At 56.4% G+C, this 20,764-nt stretch overlaps 1 protein-coding gene across 8 annotated transcripts in view; it reads right to left on the bottom strand.

Moving 5' to 3' along the window:
- Window positions 1–20,764, bottom strand: part of SHANK2 (SH3 and multiple ankyrin repeat domains 2) — a 695,443-nt gene that overhangs the window by 21,000 nt on the left and 653,679 nt on the right. For 5 of the 8 annotated variants that reach the window (XM_016921475.4, XM_054662502.2, XM_054662504.2 and 2 more), the window contains 5 exons: window positions 14,039–14,174; window positions 13,455–13,535; window positions 3,522–3,652; window positions 1,452–1,563; window positions 503–523 (listed from right to left, as the gene is read on the bottom strand). In XM_016921475.4, the coding sequence (XP_016776964.2) occupies window positions 503–523; window positions 1,452–1,563; window positions 3,522–3,652; window positions 13,455–13,535; window positions 14,039–14,174 (481 nt within the window). The remainder of the gene's footprint in view (window positions 1–502; window positions 524–1,451; window positions 1,564–3,521; window positions 3,653–13,454; window positions 13,536–14,038; window positions 14,175–20,764) is intronic. The other 3 variants (XM_054662506.2, XM_054662507.2, XM_054662505.2) reach the window with 3 other exon arrangements.

The following is a 20,764-nucleotide window of genomic DNA, read 5'->3' on the forward strand; positions in this document are numbered from 1 at the left end:
TGGGGATGCGGCTGAGGTCCTACGACAGCCAGCAGCGTGGCCTGAGGGTTCTCTGGGTGTGTTGCCTAGGTGTGACTTTACAGACTGTTCAACAGCTGAAGACACAGACACGTCAACAGGAGCACTTGGAGAAGGGAAGCGAGACACGCACACACACCGACAGACGCATGGCACAGGGATTTCATGTTGGGAGCATGCAGGTTTTCAAAGAGGTAGCAAAATAAATTACTTGAAATGAAAAAAAGTCCTAGGACAAACTACAATAATTTATTCCAATGAAAACTTCCATTCGATAAGGGTATTCCAAATTTAACATACTCCTTGTGGGAGGACATTTTGGCATTGCAAAGATGGCTCGTTCAAGGTGTTCTCCATTGACCAGTCACTCTGAGTTGGCTGTCTGGCAATTATGTTCCCAAGGAGTACTAATTTAAGAATACACCTTATAAAGTAAACTGGGTTACATTCAGATTACAGATTCCAAACCGTAAGGTTCACTAACCTGATAGAAAGATTCTGCTGTCTGACAGGAGGAAATCAGTTGTTATTAACCAGTAACCGCAAGACAAATACGCAGCTTTCCCTGAGTTTGCTGGTGCAGGGGGAGCTTTAAGCACAGCAGACACCACCTCCACGGCCACTTACTGCCTAGTGACTGCCTACAGTTATCCACCTCAGACTCACAAGCACGCTGCGCTTTTGCACAGCAGCCCAGAGGCATTTCCAGAACACACAGGACAGTGCCCCTGGGGTGGGCTGGGCAGACCAGAGTCCCAGGGTTGCCTCCACAACTCTCACAGGGCAAGGGCCTTAGCTTCTACCAGAATTGACACAGTAAAGGCAATGCTGAATTATCTCACAAAGGGACTGTCTCAAAGGGTCAAGTGTGACCTTGTCTCAAGGTCAAGTGTACCTTTGCCTGCAACAGAGTCAATAGGAATAATTGTGACATTAAGAAGAAAGGAAGGCAGTTTTCTGCAACACACAGTACATTATTTCATTTCGAGACCCTGACCCAACCACCCTTGGAAGTACATCTGCTGAGCTCATACTCCAGGCCTGGTGGTGGCTGGGGAATGCAGGGAACCCACTTACCCTTCCCACCCTGAGCAGGGCAGGGTGGGGGAGGGGGGTTGGCTCGCACCACCCCGCCCACCCTCCCGCTTTACCCTGCTGGAATTATCACAGATAACTGGGCTTCAAGATGACAGAAGCCACCCTGGATTTTGTGTCCTTCAGGGGGGATGAGTTTCATGCCACTCAGATGTTCCAATGGCTCCCTAGTGGGCAAGGCCAGGTTCCCACCCTCTGGTGGGTGGGCTGGCAGGGCCTTGCTGGGGTGGGACGCCAAGGCAACTGTGAGAGGCCCAGGGCTCAGAATTCCTGAGGGGCCTAAGGCTGTGTTTGAAAGCCCAGGGGCAACTTCTGTGGGGGAGTGCCACACTTCTTACCTATTGATTTCTGCCTTCGCATCGTACCTCGAGGGATGCCCAGAAACGGGGCTTTTGGGCTCCCAGGAACAGTGGGCGTCATCACGGCGATTCCTTGGCGTTCGTACACAGACTGCAAACCAGAGAGCCTAGGGTGAGACGCAGCCCTGGCCAGCCCCCACCCACGGTCACAGGGCCCAGAGACCACAAGGGAACTTCCGTCACTGTGGCTTCCCCAAGCTGCTTCTGGAGCCACCTAAAGTCTCCAGTGGGGCTGATGAGAACCACAGCATTGAGGACCCAGGAAGGGCCCTCTCTAGGTGCCTTTCCTATTCGCTGCAGCTACTATTGGCCTTTGGCCCTGTTAGGATGGCAGCATGCCCTGTTCCATGGATATGTGGTCTGCTGCAACACCATTTGCCAGAGCAGCTGGACAGATACGTCTCTCTGAGAGGGGGGCCAGGCTGGATGTCCTGTGGGAAAGGGCACAGAGTGGTGGGCAGTGGGGTCTGGCCTGGGTCCATACCCCACTCCCTATGTGCCATGTGACCATCAAGTCCTTACATAGGAGTCACCATCTCCTCTTTCATAAAATGGGCTCCTGACACCAGCCCTACAGTGTGTGCAAAGGCCAACCAGGTATTGTGGTGGTGTGTGGGTGAGCATGATGTGCCAGCTAGCTTAAGCCCTGGAGCTGCTCAGGGGCACAGCCTGGAGTCTGCAGCAGTGAGCTGTCCCCAGCTTCCTCCCTCCTCAGCCTGTCCCAGGAGGAGCCTAGAGCTCCCCTCCTCCCCTCCACCTTGGAGGCAGAGTCCTGGTGCTGCCAACTCTTTCACTTCCCCAGGCTGCTGTTTTGTCTGCAAAACTGAGATGGCTCAGGGCCCCAAACCTGTAGTGTTGAAGGCCAACCCGGGAAAATATCAGATGCAGATGCTCAATGGAAATATTCGTGTGCAAGCTTTTATTGCTCCAGCTTGGAGATGCAGTTTCCATGTGACCACAGCCTCTGTTTGTCTCACTCTATGGCCCTGAGGCTGAGGAGCAAAGTGGGACCCTTTGGGAGGTCAAGGGCACCGTGTCTCAGACACCCCCCCAACTTGGTGGGGCATGTGGGTGCCACGAAGGACTGGGAACAAAGTGGGAGGCAAGGACCGGCAGGCAGGGCCTGGAGGGGAAGTCCCCTTGTGGAGTTCAGAGGTGATGGGAGGAGGTGTGAGGGCAGATATTGTAACTGTAATTATTAACAGTTGTTTAATGCACATTACAGAAAAGCCTTGTGGTAAATTTATAATATTTATAGGTGTTATTGTTCAAGAAAAGGCTAGACATAGGCAGTTTGATACTGGTTCAAAGAGAATACTAAGGTAAGCAATCAGGACAGGTAGGCAGTGCTAGAATCTGACATCAGGTTCAGATGGCTGCCTCTGCACAATGGAGAAGCAATCCAAGGGTCCAGGAGGCCACACCTTGTTCAGCACGTGCCTGGGGGAATCAGCAGCCTCTGCCCCAGGCCCTTTTCCAGCTGTGTGCCCTCCTGACTGCCTAGGGAAGGTGACCATGGCACGGGCAGCCTGCTCTGAGCCAGGCACCCACTGCGCCCAGCAGCCACTGAAGCCCTTCATGGCACTTCTGGCTCCGAGGACAAGTGTTGCCCAGGATCTTGGAGAGTGTGGGGGACTGCCACATGGGATGTGGGACAGACGGCCTCTTCCACACCGGAGCATTTCTGTGCTCTGGGTGGACCAGGAGGCAAGAGCCCCTCTGTCTGAAGAGTGTGTCAAGGCCCCTTACTTCCATGTGCTCACGGGTCCTCAGCCAAGTATGATGGGACACCTTCGAGGCTCAGGGCACTGAGTGAGCAGAGATAGTCAGTGCGGTAAGGGCAGGGCTTGGATGCAGCCTGCTCTGTCCCACCACTGTGAGTCTGCACAGACCCGGCTCTTTGTCCTGTGGCCACTTAGATTTGGGCCCCACCTCTGGACAGCACGAACCAGACATGAAAGCGTGTGCACCTCAGCTACTGAGACAGCCCACTCACTTCCTGGGCACCGTCGGCCCCCGCCCTTGTGGTCCCAAGGTACAGCCACTCACGTTCATGTCTGAGCCCGCCGGGAAGCACCGGCTGCTGGGCCGCTGCTTGATGGTCGCCACCCTTGGTTCCACAGCCATGTTCTCAGCAGCGCGGGAGGGCTTGGAGGCCGGGACTATCTCCTCGGGTTTATCTGCAATAGAACCATGAGGATTGGAGCAGCAACACCAGTGGGGGAAGCTGGGTGTAGATAGGAAAGCGCACAGGTGCAGCAGCCACTCCAACATCCAAAACTGTGCAGGGGGCATTTGTTGCTGCTGTGAGGAGCATGCGTGTGCCTCTGCCACATGCATTCCCACTGGGGCATGGGCTCCTTCCCAGGACCTTGCCCTCGGAGGCATGCACGAGGCATGGACATAGAAGACCCTCCACAGCTCGGCCACCTTCTCGTAAGTGCCCAGCCCCCAAGGGCTCTGAAGCTTTTTGGGACATTTCTGTTTTTTGGGACATTTCTGTGTTTTTTTTTGTTTTTTTTTTTTGAGACAGTCTCTTGCTCTGTTGCCCAGGCTGGAGTGCAGTGGCGCAATCTTGGCTCACTGCAACCTCCGCCTCCCAGGTTTAAGCAATTCTCTTGCGTCAGCCTCAAGAGTAGCTGGGATTACAGGCACCTGCCACTACGCCCAGCTAATTTTTGTATTTTTAGTAGAGACGGAGTTTCACCATGTTGGCCAGGCTGATCTTGAACTCCTGGCCTCAAGTGATCCACCGGCCTTGGCCTCCCAAAGTGCTGGGATTACAGCCATTTGGGCCATTTCTTTAGTGGAATCACTTTATTCTTTCTAATGGGATTTATTCTTGTGAGGGTTAACTAAACTGACTTTTTGAAGTTTTTTTTTTGTTTTTTTTTGAAGAGACTCAGACATATGGTTCCTTTGTAACTGTGATTGCCAAGACATGAGGACCTGCCACCCAAGGCAGCGTGGGTGTTTCAGAGGCCAGGGTGCTCGTGGCCCCAGGCGTTAGTAAGTGTTGCAGAGGGAAGGTCTCTGTTTATTTTCCCCAATGCAGAACCTTCCCATTTCCTTTAAAAAAAAAAAAGAAAACCAAAGTTTAGTTATAAGGGATCCTTAGCAATTAACAAAAGTTTTTTAAAGAGGACATTTGCAGCACATTTTTTTTTTTTACTTGAAAACTGAAGCACATCCCAGAGCTCTCCTGACGCCTTAGCTTCGTCTCAGGGTGTTTGGGATCAGGCATAAGGGTGTGTCTAAGGCTGTTTAAATGCAAGGGCCCTGTGCCACTGAGACCTGGAGAGCTGGTCTTCCAGTCGCGATGTGCATTCTGGAAAAGGTGACCCCAGCTGTACTTCTAAGATGTCACTGGGTTGGGACAAAGCCAGTGTGGTGTCTGGTGGGTGTACCCCATTCTGAGCCTTTGAGACAGCACTGGCCTTACTCCCTGGGGAGAAGCAGGCCATCTAGAACATTCTGCCTTCTGGCCACCCTAAGCCCACTCTTGGGGTCTGGTGGCTCCCATGAAGTGTGTGCTAGGGCCTTGCCCAGACTTTGAGCCATGAGGCTATTGTGCAAGTTGGAGCTGAGCAGAGTGCAGGGAGGAAGGCCCCCATCTCCAAGTTGTTCTTCAAGCTGAGGCGGAAGTTACCTGTCATGGCAGCTTCTCACGGGGAGCTGACCCACGGGCAAAGCTCCCAGAGCCACGGCACGGATCAGGGTTGTCCAACACAAAGGCATCAGGCTCCTGACAAAGGCAGCCCAGACCAGAGGTCCCCACAAGAGGGAGTTTGGGGAGAGGAAATGGGGGTGTGCAGGGGACACTGAGCCAGGCGCCCTGTGATGGCCCCTCAACCTTGCAGAGCAGCTGAGACGTACACAACTCTGACACCTATGGACACTCTCACAGTAGAGTCTGCATGAGGGGCCTGGTTCCAGGCCTGTGTTCCAGACCCTTGGGCCAGTCCTGCCCCCACCGGGCCAGAACCTCAGGGCAGTCTATACTTTTTTTTCTTTTCTTTAAGATGGACTCTCACTGTCACCCAGGCTGCTTGGCTCACTGCAACCTCCACCTCCTGGGTTAAAGCAATTCTCGTGCCTCAGCCTCCTGAGTAGCTGGGATTACAGGCGAGCACCACCATGCCCGGCTAATTTTTGTATTTTTAGTAGAGACGGGGTTTCACCATGTTGGCCAGGCTGGTCTCAGACTCCTGACCTCAAGTGATATGCCCGCCTTGGCCTCCCAAAGTGCTGGGATTACAGGTGTGAGCCACCACACCCAGCCATACACTTTTAGTCTTCAAACAAGGATGGGGAAGAAAAGGCAGGAGAATGTGCAGCAGAGGCCATATGGCTGTCACGCCCAGCACACTTACCATGGGGCCCTTCAGGGAGGTGTTTGCCGACCCCTGGCCTGGACCACGTTTCCAGTTGTCAGCAAAATGCCAAGTGTTCACGCAAAGCAAGAAAGCCCTTGCCCCATAGTGTCCGGGCAGCCAAATCTCCCCCCACAGCACTCTCTCCCTTCATGACCAAGTCCAGCTGACCAGGCCTGCAGGCTCACTGGGCCCCAATTCTGCGTCCCTGCTCACGCATTCTCTCCTGTGATTCCTGGACCCACAAGCCCTGCTGGCTCTTCGATGAGCCTGATGCCTCCTTGGGGGCCTTGTCATTCCCCCAGTGGATGCTAAGCATCTGCTTCTCAGGGAACTGGTCAGGCACGGTAGGAAACACCCGATTCTCATCTCACTTGGCAGTGGGGACATCCTGGCTGTGACCTGTGACCCCAGTCCAGAGCTGTGCTGTCCTCACCTGCGTTCAAGGCCCTCATCCCAGCTCCTCCGGCTGCAGCAGGTGCTGCATGGCTGCCTCATCTCACATTCCCTTTGCTGGGGTCCCTGTCAATCTCCCTGGGCTGCACGGGCTGGGTCCACCTTCCATGGTCCCAGCAATTTGCTTCCTCCAAGGAGCCTTTCTCCTCCCAGGGCTGGGCTGGGACTCCTTGGATGGCTGGGGTCGAATTGGTTTCTGTGCAGGCCTCTCTGCCCTGGCCTCGCCGATCAGCTGGGCTTCTCCCCCTTGACTCGGGACCAGGTGATGCTTGGGTGATCTCCTCTGGCCGGCTGTGATGTGCAACTCCAGCTTGGTCTATCCCTGGAAATGGGGGCGCTAGGCAGTGGCTGTTCTTTGCCTCAAGTGAGATGTGGCCGCTGGTGGCCCCCAGAGTATTTTTCTCCAATGAAACGGGGGTTGAGACGTGTCTCCTGCACCAGGGAGTTATGTCCCACAGCTGTGGTGAGCCAGGGCACTGCGGGGTGGGGATACCCCGGGACCTGCTTCCTGACAGTGCTGGCCCGGGCCCCTCCTCTGACCCCAGTGGAGCGTGAGGCCTGAGCGGGGTGCAGCAGCATGTACCTCCATGAACATGACCCAGAAGGGATGCCACCAAGTTAGGGGAAGAGCAGCTGGAGCCCAACAAAACATCCCACGGGGGCATTCCAGGTGGCGAGCTCTGGGGGCAGCCGCAGAATCCAGCCCACCTGATACTGTACACAGGTGCAGACAGGGAAGAGTGCCTTCCTGGCTGCCACCTGCCTGTGCTCAGACCTGCACCTGTGGAGATGCAGGAAGGCCCATCCGAGCCAGAAACCCCTGGGCATCCCTCCAGGCCTGACTTCCAGGCTATGGTAAGCTCAGAGGCTAAGGTGGCAGCTGGGGCTGAATAGCGGAGGTGAGGGAAAGTCATCGGCATTGAACATTGACAGGTGTCAGACCCAGAAGATGCAGGACGGCCGAGGCCCTGCAGGGGAAGGCCTGGGCGCAGGTGGGTGTGGGAAGGCTGTGGCCAGGCTCTGCTGTGCTGTTGGCCATGTCTGGGCACATCAAGGAAGGTGGGACTCCTCTAGGGCATAACAGCTTTCCTGGGATTACAATTTAAATGAGCCAGATCTTCAAGAAGCTCCCGTTTCCAACTGGGCCCTTCCAGAAGCCATGTGTCTGTTTTTTATGTATTAACAAACCCCACAGCTGATGAGGCTGATTCATTTCCATCCACTGCACACTGAGGGTCTGCTGCCCGGCCTCCCCGGGGCACCACCTCGACTTCTCACATTCCCAAAATGAACAGGCTGCAGGCTGCGATTTTAGGACCTCAGGGCCTGCGGCAGGCATCTTGTTAAATACACCTCATGTAACTGTGTGCCCAGGGTGAAGGAAAGGTGTCCTGGTCAATAATGACAGCCGTCCCTGAATCGGGTGGAAGTTCTGGGCCGATCATCCTGTTTCTCATCCTAATGAGAAGCTGGCTGTAGTAAAGGGATTGTTCCCATGTCGAAGGGAAAACATTTCAGGTCTGAGATGCGTAAGGCCATATGGGGGCAAACCATGGGACCAGGCGGGAGCTGGGGCTGGCGCTGGGGTCCCCCAAGCCTTGTGCCTGCCATGTGATGGGCTGCCCAGCCCTGGGCCCTGGTGGGCAACGGCTGCAGAAAGTTTGTTTGGAAATGGTTGGGGTCACCATTGGCATGGTTTGCCTCATCCAGGAGAACCACGAGGCAGGGGTGGGGGCACCCTACCCATCATCACAGTCGCCACATCAGAGGGTGGGGCTGGTCATGTCATTGAAGGTGCATCCCTGAAACTGTGGCCACCTTGCCTGTGGACATCTGGTCTCTGTTTTAAACCTTTCCCTTCCTAATAACCCCAAAACAAATGTTCTTTTGAACCAGAGCATGTGAGAGCAGCCGGGCGTGTTGGGATGGTAGGGTCAGGGGCTAGCATTCGTTTTTAAGTTAGAGTTAGTGTAATTCAAATGAAAAAGGAAAACCCTGCATTGGCTCCCCACAGGGGTGTGGGTCCCTCCTGGCCCTTGTCTCTTGGGGACGTGGCCAGTGGGATGGTACTGGCCTGACTTGCTCAGTCCCTATCTTGGAGATCTTGTTTACCAGGATATGGAGACTTTTCAGAAAAGCCACAGGACTGAGATTCCTGCTTCTCATTCTAGGCTCCTAAGGATTATGCTTAATTTATAAAAGCTCAGAACTAGGTCTTTATTCAGGGACTCCGGATGAAGGGGATTAGCGAATGTGGCCCCTGGCAGTCTTAGAATGAAGTGTTCAGTGACAGAAAACAAACAAGCCTCAGACAGATTTGAAACTGTCAAATCCCAAAACACTCCAGTGAGGAGCTGATGAAGATGCCCCAGCAGTCACCCGCATTTCAGCCCTCTGAGCAAGCGTGTGTTCTCTCTACTAGACACGTGATGCTGACCAGGCACAGGGAAAAGGGAGGGGAGGTAGGTTTGTCACCTGCCTGCCCTGCCTGTTACCAGAGCCCCCCAGCCCATGAGCTGACTCTGGACCACGGCCTGACTTCAGTGCAGGTTCCCCTGATAGGGGGCAGGAAGCAGTGTGCCCTGTGCTAGAGAAATCTTGCCACTGCTCTGCATCCTCAGCAAATCACAAGGGAGTCACCAAATCGAGGAGTGACACGACCCCAGCGTCCATGCCGAGGCTGGGAGGCCCAGGACCACCCAGGCACCTGGTGGCCGAGTCTCCTGGAAAATAGGCTCTGCACTGAAGCGACACTAGGTCCACTGTCCAGCGAGTACCTTTGCCTGTGGCCACACAATAGGCCCAGAGCTTGGGAGCCAGCCCCATTGAGGGGCAGAGTGCCCAGCTGTTTGCCTGTTGACTCTTCAGAACCTTCTGGGGGAAAGCAGCAGACCAGACCTGTGGAGGGCTGCATGGGGCTGCTCCACCTCTTCAGCTTTCCTGGGACCTGATTCATGGTCTGCTTCACATCCTCTGGCATGATCTAGGGACCCTGTCAGTTCTCAACCACTGCTCTCTCCCCTTATGTGGGCTTGAAGTGGTCTGTCTACTTCTCTGGAGTTGCAGTGCCACTACATCCTGTCTCTGGGTGAGAGAGTACAAATGTCACTCCATTTCCAAAAGGAAAACACACATCTGCAGCGCCAGATGTTAGAGGATAGAAGCCGCGTGTGTTAGAAGCAGCGGCTGTTGCCAGTTGGCCGGCCTCTTGGTTTAATCTTCCAAAGAGGCAGTGCAGGGTGGGAAGGGTGTGCTTGGACCCTGGTGGACTGGTCCTGGCCTGCAGGCTCTGAGTCACACACCTTCCAAGGGCTAGAGTCTGAAGGTACAGCCATAGGTGCCTGGTAGGGTGAAGGCCACAGTCCCCTTCATGTGCCCAGGGGCAGAGGCCCCACCCCAAATCCTGCCTGACAGCCGGCTTCTTCCTGAGCCCAGCACAGGGTCTGGGCACTAGGGCAGGTGCTCAGAGAACACTTAAAGACTAAACAAGGATTTTACAGATGGAGAACTGAAAACCTGGGATCACTAAGCAGGGTAAAGCTAGCGGGGACAGACCTGGGATTTGAGGTGCTTTGCCAGGGATGTTACGATAAATGACCATGCACGGGGGGCTTAAAACAATGGAAACGTATCCCTGCACAGTTCTGGAGGCTGGAAGTCCAAGGTCAGGCTCCTTCAGGGGTCTGGGGAGGATGAAATCCATGGTGTTTCTTGGCTTGTTCCTTCCTTCTTTACAAGGACACGCCACTGGATTTAGGGCCCACCCGAGTCCAGCATGACCTCATCTTGATTAGATCTACAAGGATCCTATTTCCAAATAAGGTCCCATTCACAGAACTTTGGGGGTCACTTTTCAACCCAATACAACTGTAAAGGCCTGACTTTTGTTCCACATGGCCTTTCTGGAGTGTGACGAGTGCTTTTTCCGAGGCGAGGCCAGTCCTCCCAGAGACAGGTGGAGGCAGCACGAGGGGCCTGGAGCATTTGCCATGCATCCACTACGTGCCCCGCACTTCGCATGTGCGCCATGGGATGCCCTCATGGCCCTAGAGGCAGGGGCTGTCAACAACGCTCAGTGTCTTCAGTCCCCAGCTGGATCCCCCAGTGTGACCAGGCTGGGCCACGGCTGCTGGTCCCTTTGGGGTCTTCCTGCCCACACCCTTGACCCCTGTTATATCTGGGGTTGAGGCTCTGGAAGCTCAAATTTGTAGCCAGTTTCTCTTGCTCAGACGGGAGGTGGATCTTCTCTCTGGGGCTCCTGCCCGTGCTCTGCGTGGACTCTGCCTGGCCCTGCAGGCTGTCACTCTTATCTTCTGATGCCACCCTGGGGGAGGAGGGTGGTGTGGATGGGGCCAGGTCCCAGCAGGCCACAGGCGCCCACGGTGGCTCAGCCACCTGAGTCCCGAACTGTTCTCCCTGACAAGGGACTTCTGTTGTCCCACGCTGTTCTGGCAACTGGGTCCCTGGCAGCCATGGTGGGGCATCTTCCTCAGGTAGGTGATGAATAGAGGGCCATTCCCGTGAGCTGGGGTTTGGCCTTGGATTGAAGGGGTGTTCACACAGAAACGTAATTGCACGACATAGAAAGAAGGGTATTCTGTACCCCGGGCGTCCACCACATCCTCGGCGCAGCAGTGGGGCCTAGAAAGCCCGCTGGGAGTTTTCTGGGCAGCTGTAGGATGCTGGTGCAAGCCCGGGGCTGCTGCAGAGAGGCCGCTGGGATGACACAGGTCGGGACAGTGGTGGTTCTGTGCCCACCTCACCCATTCTCATCTAACATGATTGGGACACAGTTAAGATGTGCCTTAGGGCCGGTGCCTCTGGCCAGGTGCTAGGCTCCTCCCAACTCCAAGGGATTAATTAAAAGCTGGGAGTGCTGCTTTTAATTGTTGGGGGAGCTGTGTCCAGCAGCAGGCGAGCAATACCCCCCGATGTGCTTGCTGCTGTGAAAGGGGGAACCTGAGTCTATCTGGGGCCTGCGGTCCGGCTGCCCACAGCCACAGTGACTGCCAGTCTCCCACTCCACACCAGCCCTGGGTGGGGAGGTGTAGCCAAAGGGCTCACACTGCTCCCTTCTCCTTCTAGTGCCCCACAGGGCACAGGGCAGCCTCTTGGGGAATGGGTGATTTCCGGGCCTTAAAGGGAGGCAGTTCCTGCCCACCACAAAGGGGTCCTGAGGGCCAGGAATGCAGCCAGAGGCTCTGCTCATCTGCAACCCCCCATCCAGGCAGCCCCAGCTGAGACCAAACAGGGGTCCGGCCAGCTTCACGGTCATGACGATGTGAACACAGGTCAGGGAAGAAACACAGGACACGCTGGGGAATCACAGACAGAAGCCAAGCAGAAAGAACAGACAGATGAATGTGCTCCAGGGCAGGGCTCCTCGGGCAGGACCCGGCAGGAGAAGCCAACAAGGCGTTGCGACACATTTGAGACTTCACGGCATCACAAAGGATGTTTCTGTTCCACAGGGGGGTGATGGGCAGGGGGCTGAGACAGACACTGGGCCTCCCTTACCCTTCTTCTTCCGGACCGAGGCTTGCAAACAGAAAGGGGACCGCCATGAGCCACCAGGATGCAGCGCCCGCCCGCAGCCTACACTCGGGCCTTGTCAGCTCAGGGCACCTCAGGAGCAGGCTGGGCCGGCAATGGGGCGGCAGGCAGGGGCTGTCTGGAACGCTGCGAACGCAGGCTGCGCTATCCATGGAGTGGCTTTCCCCAAACCTTGGCTGCCCGCACAACTCTGTCCTGTCTGCCCTGCTCGTTAACCTACTGCCTGGCAGTGGAAAGGGGCTTTCCTTCTTCCTCAGCACCCCTTGTCCCACCAGCACCCTGCCAAAGTAGGGAGGAGTTCTCAGAGCAGACATGAGCAGAGGTGGCGGGGCCAGCCTTTAGAGTGCACCTGTGGCCTTTCCTGCCTCATTCTGTTGTTTCTTGACTGAGCTGAGCTCTCAGGAGCACCCCTTGCAAAGATGAGAGCTGCTAGGCTTGTCCCTCTGGGGAGCCCCAGGACAGGCCTCTGTGGAAAGGGCCTGGAGGCTGGTCACCTCCTCCGTCGCCTGTGAGGCTGGGGCATGCGGGGCACTACTGGTTCTGGGTGGGTGGGGCAGCACCACTGCAGGGCTGCTGTTTTGGACTGAGGCCTCATGCCCATCCTCAGACTCTAGCCCCAGAACCTCGTGAGAAGCGGCCTGGCCGGCCTCAGCGCCCTGGGCCGAGGAAGGATGACTACTGCTTCACTGCTGTGGCAGCACTTGCTAGACCCCTCTCGGGAAAGCTGCCTGTGCCAGAGTGCAGGGAGGACGGGGCCTGTGAGTGAGAGCACCGGCCAGGGCTTGGCTCTCAACCCCCCAGGCCAGCCGGACTGGACCGTGGGCCTTGGGCGGGGGCTCATTTCTGCGCCCATGTAAGCTGCCTTCACCAGCTCCAATTTGTGCTCCAGTGGAGCAAGCATTTCCACCTACACGCCATCTCTGTGTGTTTCAGAGCCACCGTCTTTCCAAAGGTGTCCCTGGCTCCATGGTGACTCCCCAGAACAAACAGGATCCTGCATGGCCAGCATGGCCCACGTGACTGCTAGTCGCCCTTCCCCTGTCTACAAGATGGAGTCAGAGGGCCAGAGCCTCTCTCTGTTGCTTGCAGACCTTACACAAAGGTGCCGGGTGTTCCCTAAGCCTGCTGTGCAGACCAGACTGCTCTGCCAAGCCCACGCTATCTACACACAGATCCCCGGAGGATGGAGCCTTCTGGTCTGAGCCACGTGGGGAGCAGCTCACACAGGCCTCCGAGGCCTGGGCTGAGGTGGATGTCAGTGGGGGTGCCCTAGACAGCAGGGGGAGCTGCTTTGGGGACCCAGTGGGGCTGCTTACCTTTATCCACTAGTGAGAGGCCCAAAAATTCAAAACAAAACAATGTTAGATAAACAGAAAAGAGGAAAGGCAGGACTAGCAACAACGCCCCGCGAGGCTCCGAGGGAGGTGCACACATGGGGCTGCAGGGCATGCGGGGGCATTTCCTGACGCACGTCTGGGTACAGGGGCAGGAAGGGGGTAGCGAGCAAGCGTGGGGGTCATGCACAGCCTGGTGCTTTGCAAAAGGCAGCTCAGGGACCGGCATGGTGACTGTACAGGGCTGGGCCGGGTGTGCGACTTACCGAGCTCCTCCAGCTCCGAGGTCATGGACTTGGAGCGCAGGGTGAGGGCTGTGGTCGGTGCCCGCTTTGGAGGCGGGGGAGCTGGAGGGCAGAGGAGAGATGGGTGTGAGATCCCAGCCCATGTTTCCAGATATGGGAATAAGGCCAGCAGTGGCCCTGTGGCTGGCAGGTGGGTCTCAGGCTGTTTGGCTGCAGTGGTCAGGGATTGTGCAGGTGTGCTTATGATGGGAAAGGACAGGTGCTCAGGAGGATCTTGCCATATCCCTGAACTGCAGTGCAGGCCCTCATGGGTGGGCCTGGGCAGGGGGAAGGAGGGGACAGGGCACTGAGTGGGAAGCCTGCGGAAAGGATGCCTGCTAGTGACTAAAAGGGCACTCCTGGTGGGACATAGATGATTCCGGCAGCGTGTGAGCCCCAAGTCATTGTCGTGGGCTCTGGCGGTAAATTCCAGCCTCACCCCTGTGCCTGGGCTCTCAGAAGTGTGGGATCAGCTGGAGAGAGGGCCCACTGCCCCCCAGCTGTCCTGCCCGCCCCCCCCCCCCGGTAGGGCCCCAGGCTGGAGCTGGGCAATGTGGGGCATGTACCTTTCTTCCTGGCGGTGTCGTCGGGGTCCAGATTCCTGGTCACCGTGACCACCTTAAGGACCAGGTGATTCCCTCCCTGCCGGATCATGTTCACCACCTGCCTGTGGCCGACTTTGACAACATTCTCATTGTTAACCTGTGGGAAGGCGGAGAGGATGGCGTCAGTGAGAGCCAGCGGAGAGGAAGACAGCTGGCACCCACCCAAGGCAGAGACATGTGGGCTCCTAAAAAGGGGGCGAATGCAGGGAAGCGAAGGGAGTGAGACCATCATCTTTTTGGAAGCAAAGGTGCTTTTGGGGAAACCAGAATGAATGCTGCTGTGACTGTGGAGGTCACTTAACTGTGGCTCAGGAGGTTGGGGGAGGCCTTCCTCTGACACTGCAGCTCTCTGCTGAGTCCTCCACAGCTGCTGCAGAGGAAGGGCTGATTTCTACTTAACCTGAGCATCCTTAGGTGCTTACTTTTACAGGCCTGGGGCAATTTTCAGGGCCACCAAGAGACTGCATGTGAAGAGCCTGACAGGCGAGTTCCAGGGCTGGGCTGCAGTGCCAGGCTTTGCATCCTCACAGGAGGAGGAAACGTGGCGCTTAATTGCTTCTCATGTATTCTGGGAATGCACATCACACTGACGCGGCCCCTTTCCTCCCACTCCCTCCCTCCCTGCTCTCCCGCTCCAAAAGCCTGGGAAGGCAGAAAAGCCTGGCCCAGCAGGGCGCTCACAAGAGTGGGGGCCCTGTCCCTGTGCTGGTCTGTACAACTAGCTGCCCCAGTGCTCCTGGGACGGGGAGTGGCAGGCTGGGGACCCCCAAGGCTGCCATGCTATGGCCACTGCCCTGCAGTTGAGGAGCTCTTAGTCCCTTTAGGAGCCGGTTACCTCCTGCCCTATTTGTCCTCACCATGGCAAATGCACCTGACACGGAAGTAGGAACGGACTCAGGGTGCCATCCCCCTGGCCCCTCTGCTGTCTGCTCTTCTCACCTCCCTGAGCAACGCTCAGCAGCAGATGGCCTTGGCCTCTGCCTCCCAGCCCCACGCTACTCCCAGAGGAAAACCCAAGTGATGGAGACTGGAACTGGGTGGGCGTCTGGGCTGACACTGCCCACCCTGGCTACTGCAGGAGTAACACTTAGTGGTTTTCAAATGTTGCTCTGAAAAGGCCCCGGCCTCACCCCTGCCCATGGAACTGAGCTCCACAGGGGGCCTCTGGCACCTTCATCCCAGCAGCTCCTGAATGGGAGTGCAGCCCAGAGGCAGCTGTCTCTAGGTGGCAGCTGGGAGGGGGAAGCCCCGGAAGGTGAAGTTTACAGCTGCTTCACGCGCCACCTTTGAACAAAGAAAAGCACCCTGATCGTAAACAACAGCCAAGACGTCATGCCCCTCACCAGCCACACTGTGCTGTACGCATATCCTCCTGCTATGGATTCTTCAAAAACTAAACATCTGGTATACCCACAAACAGCAAACTTAAAGCCTGTGTGCTGCTTGGTGGATTTTCACAAATCCAACATCCCTGTAAGAGCTGGATAGAAGCAGGTACTGCCTGGCTCCCCATACTGTTGACAGGCCCAGGATGTGCCAGTTTCGGTCACCTATGAGACGGCTGCAGAGCTCCTCCAGGCAGGGCTGCGAGGAGCCCAGGGAGGACTCAGTGGGGCCAGGGCAGTCCCCGTGCCAGCTGCTTTGCAGTCTCTGCTGTGGGACCGGCTCATTCCCATGTACTCAGACCCACCCGGTTTCAGCAGTGAGTATCCAGTGTCCTGGGTCCACTGGACAGCTGGTCACCCTGCACTGCCCTGAAGATACAGTCTTGGGAGCAGGACCATCCTAGTGGGGCCTTGGGAGAGAGGCCCACCTACAGCGGCAGTGGTCTTTGCAAAGTGACTCCTGGGGGCTGTTCCTTTCACTGAGGTTCTCAGAATGTAATTAGGAAAGCAGATGGATTTAGGAAGTAAAGGAGCCGGATCGAGGAAGACAGCACCGGGAGTTCTCGGAGGGCAGACCTCAGCTTGCAGGACCCTCGCTGCTCTGGTACAGACAGGCAACCGAACACCAGCCACGCGTTATCGGGTTCTCTCCCCTCCCATGAGCACACCCGGGTAGTGGCTGTTGCTCATTCATTCATTCATTCACTCATTCCAGTGTTTCTGTTCCCCGTACCACTAAAAGCCATGAGGCACAGGCAGTTCAGCTGTCTCTGCCTCCATCTGTGGGAAGTTTGCGTCCTCATCAGGGAGTTTTGGCCGACACACAAAGAAGTGAACACATAACTTCAGGTGGCTGAGTACCACCTAAGAAGGCAGAACCAAGTAAAAGGAGACTGAACAGAGGCCTGGACCCACCAGGAAAGAGCAGTGTGGGCGGAGTCATGGGGTGGGAATGGGCAAGGAAGCGGTAGGCAGGGGGGCGCAGAAAAGGCCAAGGCCTGAGAGCAGGGCCTTGGATGCCAGGGTGAGGTTATGGGCCAGGGAGTGCTGAGGCCCGATGCAGAGATGAGGCATCTGACCCGAGCAGCTGTGAGTATGAGGTGCCAAACACACGTGGGGGGCACCGAGACACTGGGGTCTCAAGCTGAGATGGAGGAGGCAGGCTGCCCAGGCTCAGGAGCCACGAGGCCAATGTGTGAGGCCTTGGTGAGAAGACCTGGCAGTAGGGAGCCCCCAGCTGCCTGGCCACTAGATCCCCAGGGATCATCCCTTGCAAGGCTGTGGGGAGAGAGGGGAGGACTCGGCCCCACCTTGAGATGGGCTGGGACCAGCTTTCCTGCTCTGGGCAGGCCCCCAGTGCCGGGCCTTGAGGGGGCTCCAACCAAGAAAGTGCATATTACTGCCTGCTTGCTCCTGCCACCCGCTGTGGGGCATTCTCTGGATCTGATGCTTGGGGAGAGTATGAGACTGGGCTGCCAGTCACTGGAGAAGCCAAGCTCAAGTTGCGGCCTCCTGAGGGCTCGTCGGGCTGATGGGGACTTTAACAGCCTGGCCACTTAGGCAGGGAGGGGCTGGGGATGTGGCCTCCGACTGCAGCCTGCTAACCATCACGGCCTTGGGCTCACTCCCTAGAATCCTCATCCTCCAGAATCTCCTGTGGTTCATTTGTGGTGGCTGGATGCTGTCCTTCTGTGATCTTGGCCAGAGCTGGCCCTTGGCCACTTTGGGAGAAGAAGTTTGTTCCTGTGCCTTGGAAGGGTCAAGGGGCTGGAGGGCCCTTTTCCTCAGAAGTGTCAGAGACAGACATTACTCTTTTCTGGGCAGGGGAGGCAAAGGACCAAAGAAAGGCCTCTCGGGGAATGAGCCACTCATGGGGGATTCTCAGGAAGCTTGGCTGCGGGGCCAAGGACCTTGGCGGCCCCAGCACCTTCCTTGTCTGTAGCCGACAGCCTGGGTGCACGTTCTGGTGGCACCTCCACACACTCATGCTGCCCCAGCCAGAGCTGCTCCTGCACAGGGCCAGGCTGGCTGCCCAGATTTGATGTCTCATATCTGAGTCTGCAGAAGCTGCTGTTCCCACCCAACTCCTAATCAGGGCTCCCCAGTTCCTGATTCCATCCCCTGTACCCCTCGTAGACCTGCTGCCCTCAGCAGACTGCAGCAAATGGCAGGACCTGCTCAGGAGAGCTCAGAGGAAATGAGGCTCCCATGGGCCCTGGAAACATCACTTGGCCTTCTCTGAAAGCTGATGACAAAGAGGCATACAGGGCTTGCAGGGGTGGAGCTAGGTTTGGAATCAGTTGTTGGGCATCTGATGCCCCTCTGACGTCCAGAATCTGTCTCGCCCAGGTCTTTCGGGGTCATGAGCCACTTCCAAACAAAGTTGCTTTGGACGAGCTTCCCTGCAGTCCCAGCTCCACTTGGAGGGCCCTCCCTCCTGCTTCATGGAGGGATGGTATCCGGTGAGCCCTGGTCCTGGTGGGCCTGCACCCCTCCAGAATCAGCATATTATTGGGTCCGGAGCCTGTGGGGGCCCTGCTGCTTGCTGGGTGCCCGTGGGCAGGACGCCTGCCTCTCTAGCGGGGTGTCCTCAGTAAACAGCATGGCTTCCTGCCCTGGCAAGCACTTGGGGGCAGGGAGGTGGTGCCAACAGGGCCTCAAACCATCCACACACATCCTAGGATGTTCCCTTTGGTCCCCATCCAGCGATTACCAAGGGTCAAATCCCACCCACACAGTGCCTCAGTCAGTTTTAACTTAGCTGTCACAATTTAAAGAGTATAAGACCTTTGCATAGAAAGTCTAGAATTTCAGTTTTCATTGAAAAATTAGAACCCTCGCACTTGGGGAGTTGGGCCTCCCACTTGCATGCGGCATCCTCCCCTGCTGTTAGCTGGGGCTGTGACTGCTGCTGTGCCCGCCCGCCCCAGCCTCCTGGGCCCTGACATCACCTTCTCAGCTTGAGGGGGCATTGGATTTGTGGCTCTTGCCAGCCACCAGTGAAACAGAAAACTGCTATCACTGCCTTTGATGCCATCTGCGTTTAGAATTTTGGGAAGGGACAGATTGAACTCTGCACATTGCTGGTCTCAAAATCAGCCTGGGTGACATTCATGAAACTGATTTCTATTTCCTACGGGAGCCGCAGGTGACTGGTGAGCCCTGTATCAATATAAGCTTCCCAGGCCAGTCTCCTGTGTCAGAGCTCAGATCTCAAAACACATTGACCTTGTGCCCAGAATCTTTCCCCTGCAGAGGGAGAGGGATGTCTGCGAGGGGCCTGCAACAGCCTTTCTGAGCATGAGGAGGAGGCAGAATGGGGGAATGTCATGTGGGCGCTGGGGCAGAGGCAGGTGGCCATCCCGTCTGTCACCACTCCGCATTACCCTGAACCCTAGATGCAGGCCCAGTGGACAGACACGGACATGAGGTCTGGAGGGGCCTGTGGGGGACCCCAACTCAAACTTGGGCTTGCAAAAGCCAGGAAAGTGGCCCCGAATCTTGCACTTAATATAGAAACCACATCGTTTCCATCAATGAAGAGCCAGTTCCAGCACCAAGCATGTGGTCCCAGTGACGCGCGTTTGTAATTAGACCCTAAATACCATCAAGACACTAAAAATGCCGACTTCCCCAAAGCAGCTGGGGCTGGGAGGAACCCGCAGGAGCGGGGCTTGTGATTTTTTGGAGTGTTTAGAGGCTCTGCAAATGAACTCAGACCGGTAGTAACTCCTGCAACGCACATTTGCTTTGCACCCCTCCAGGGTGTGGTTTAGATTCTGCCGAGAGGGGACAGGCTGTGACAGTGTGCCACAGGAACCTCTATCATACAGGCCCAGGACAGGAAGACCCCTTGGTGAGAACCTGGCCGCACTGACAGCCTGTGCCCGGCTCTGACCTCAGGCAATGAGAGCCTGCCTACTGGGAACACCACAGGGCACCAGGGCTCATGGGGGTGGATGGTGCCCACGTGCTGCTGGGCACACACCTGCCCTGTCCCCCTCAGCTGAGCACAGAGAACCCATCCCAACCTTCCACCCACACTGACCTTTCCCGACAGAATGCTCAGCACCCCTCCCCACATCCCATCCCTCCAGCTTCCCCTAAGGCCGCCATCAGGGCTAAGTCCTGGGGCGGGGCAGAGTCTGCCCCCTGCCCTACCTTGCCTACTGGTGCATCATCTCTGTGTCCCCAGACACTTGTTCTGGACTGAACTGTGTCCTGCCCAAATTTATATGCTGGAGTCCTAATCCCTAGTATCTCAAAATATGACCTTACTTGGAAAGAGGGTCTTTGCAGATACAGTCAAGTTAAAAAGGGGCCATTAGGGTGAGCCTAACCCAGGTGACTAGTGTTCTTATGAAAAGGGGAAATTTGGGCCAGGTGTGGCGGCTCACACTTGTAATCCCAGCACTCTGGGAGGTTGAGGTGGGCGGGTTGCTCAAGCACGAGTTTCAGACCAGCCTGGGCAACATAGTGAGACCCCATTTCTACAAAAAATACAAGTTAGCCAGGTGTACTGGTGTGTGCCTGTGGTCCCAGCTACTTGGGAGGCTGAGGCAGGAGGATCACCTGAGCTCTGGAGGTCGAGACTGCAATGAGCCATGATTGTGCTACTGCACTCCAGTCTGGGCAACAGAGTGAGATCCTGTCTCAAAAGAAAGAGAGTCGGGGGAGTCTGGATATAGAGATATGCACACAGGGAGAAGGCACCATGAAGGGTGAGATCAGGGTGATACTTTGAGATGCTAAAGGTTGCCAGGAAACCGTCAGCTCCTATGGGAGAGGCCTGGAAGATTTTCCCTCACAGCCTTAGAGGGAACCCATGCTACTGCCACCTTGATCTCAAACTTCTTGTCTCCAGAGCTGTGGGACAGTCCCTGTCTGGTTGAAGCTGCCCACCTGCAGTGCTTGGTGACCAGGCCTGTGCCTTGCCTGGCCTTCTTGGTTACCACCCTGAGGACTGTTCTATCGCAGCCCTCAGCCACAGTGCATCTCTGTCTGCTGCCCACTGAGGCTCACCTGCCCCTGCAGCACCAGCTGTTGCCCATGCAGTGGCACAGGTCTCCAGTGCTGCCCAATGTGAGCAGACACTGATTGGGCCACAGTCTTGGCTCTTGGTCTCACGACCTCCCCCAGGGGCCCAGTGTGGGGACACTGGCTATTGGCCTCAGAGCAAAAATGGCCTCAAGTCCCATTTATCCCATTGAGGGGGGGCTCCCAGCATGGAGCTCTGCACTCTTCCTTGCAGGAGCTCAGAGCACGGCCAGCTGGCATGTAGCTCTGAGTCTTCAGCATTGGT

Source organism: Pan troglodytes, chromosome 9 (assembly GCF_028858775.2).
Source record: "Pan troglodytes isolate AG18354 chromosome 9, NHGRI_mPanTro3-v2.0_pri, whole genome shotgun sequence".
Lineage (NCBI taxonomy): Eukaryota > Metazoa > Chordata > Mammalia > Primates > Hominidae > Pan > Pan troglodytes.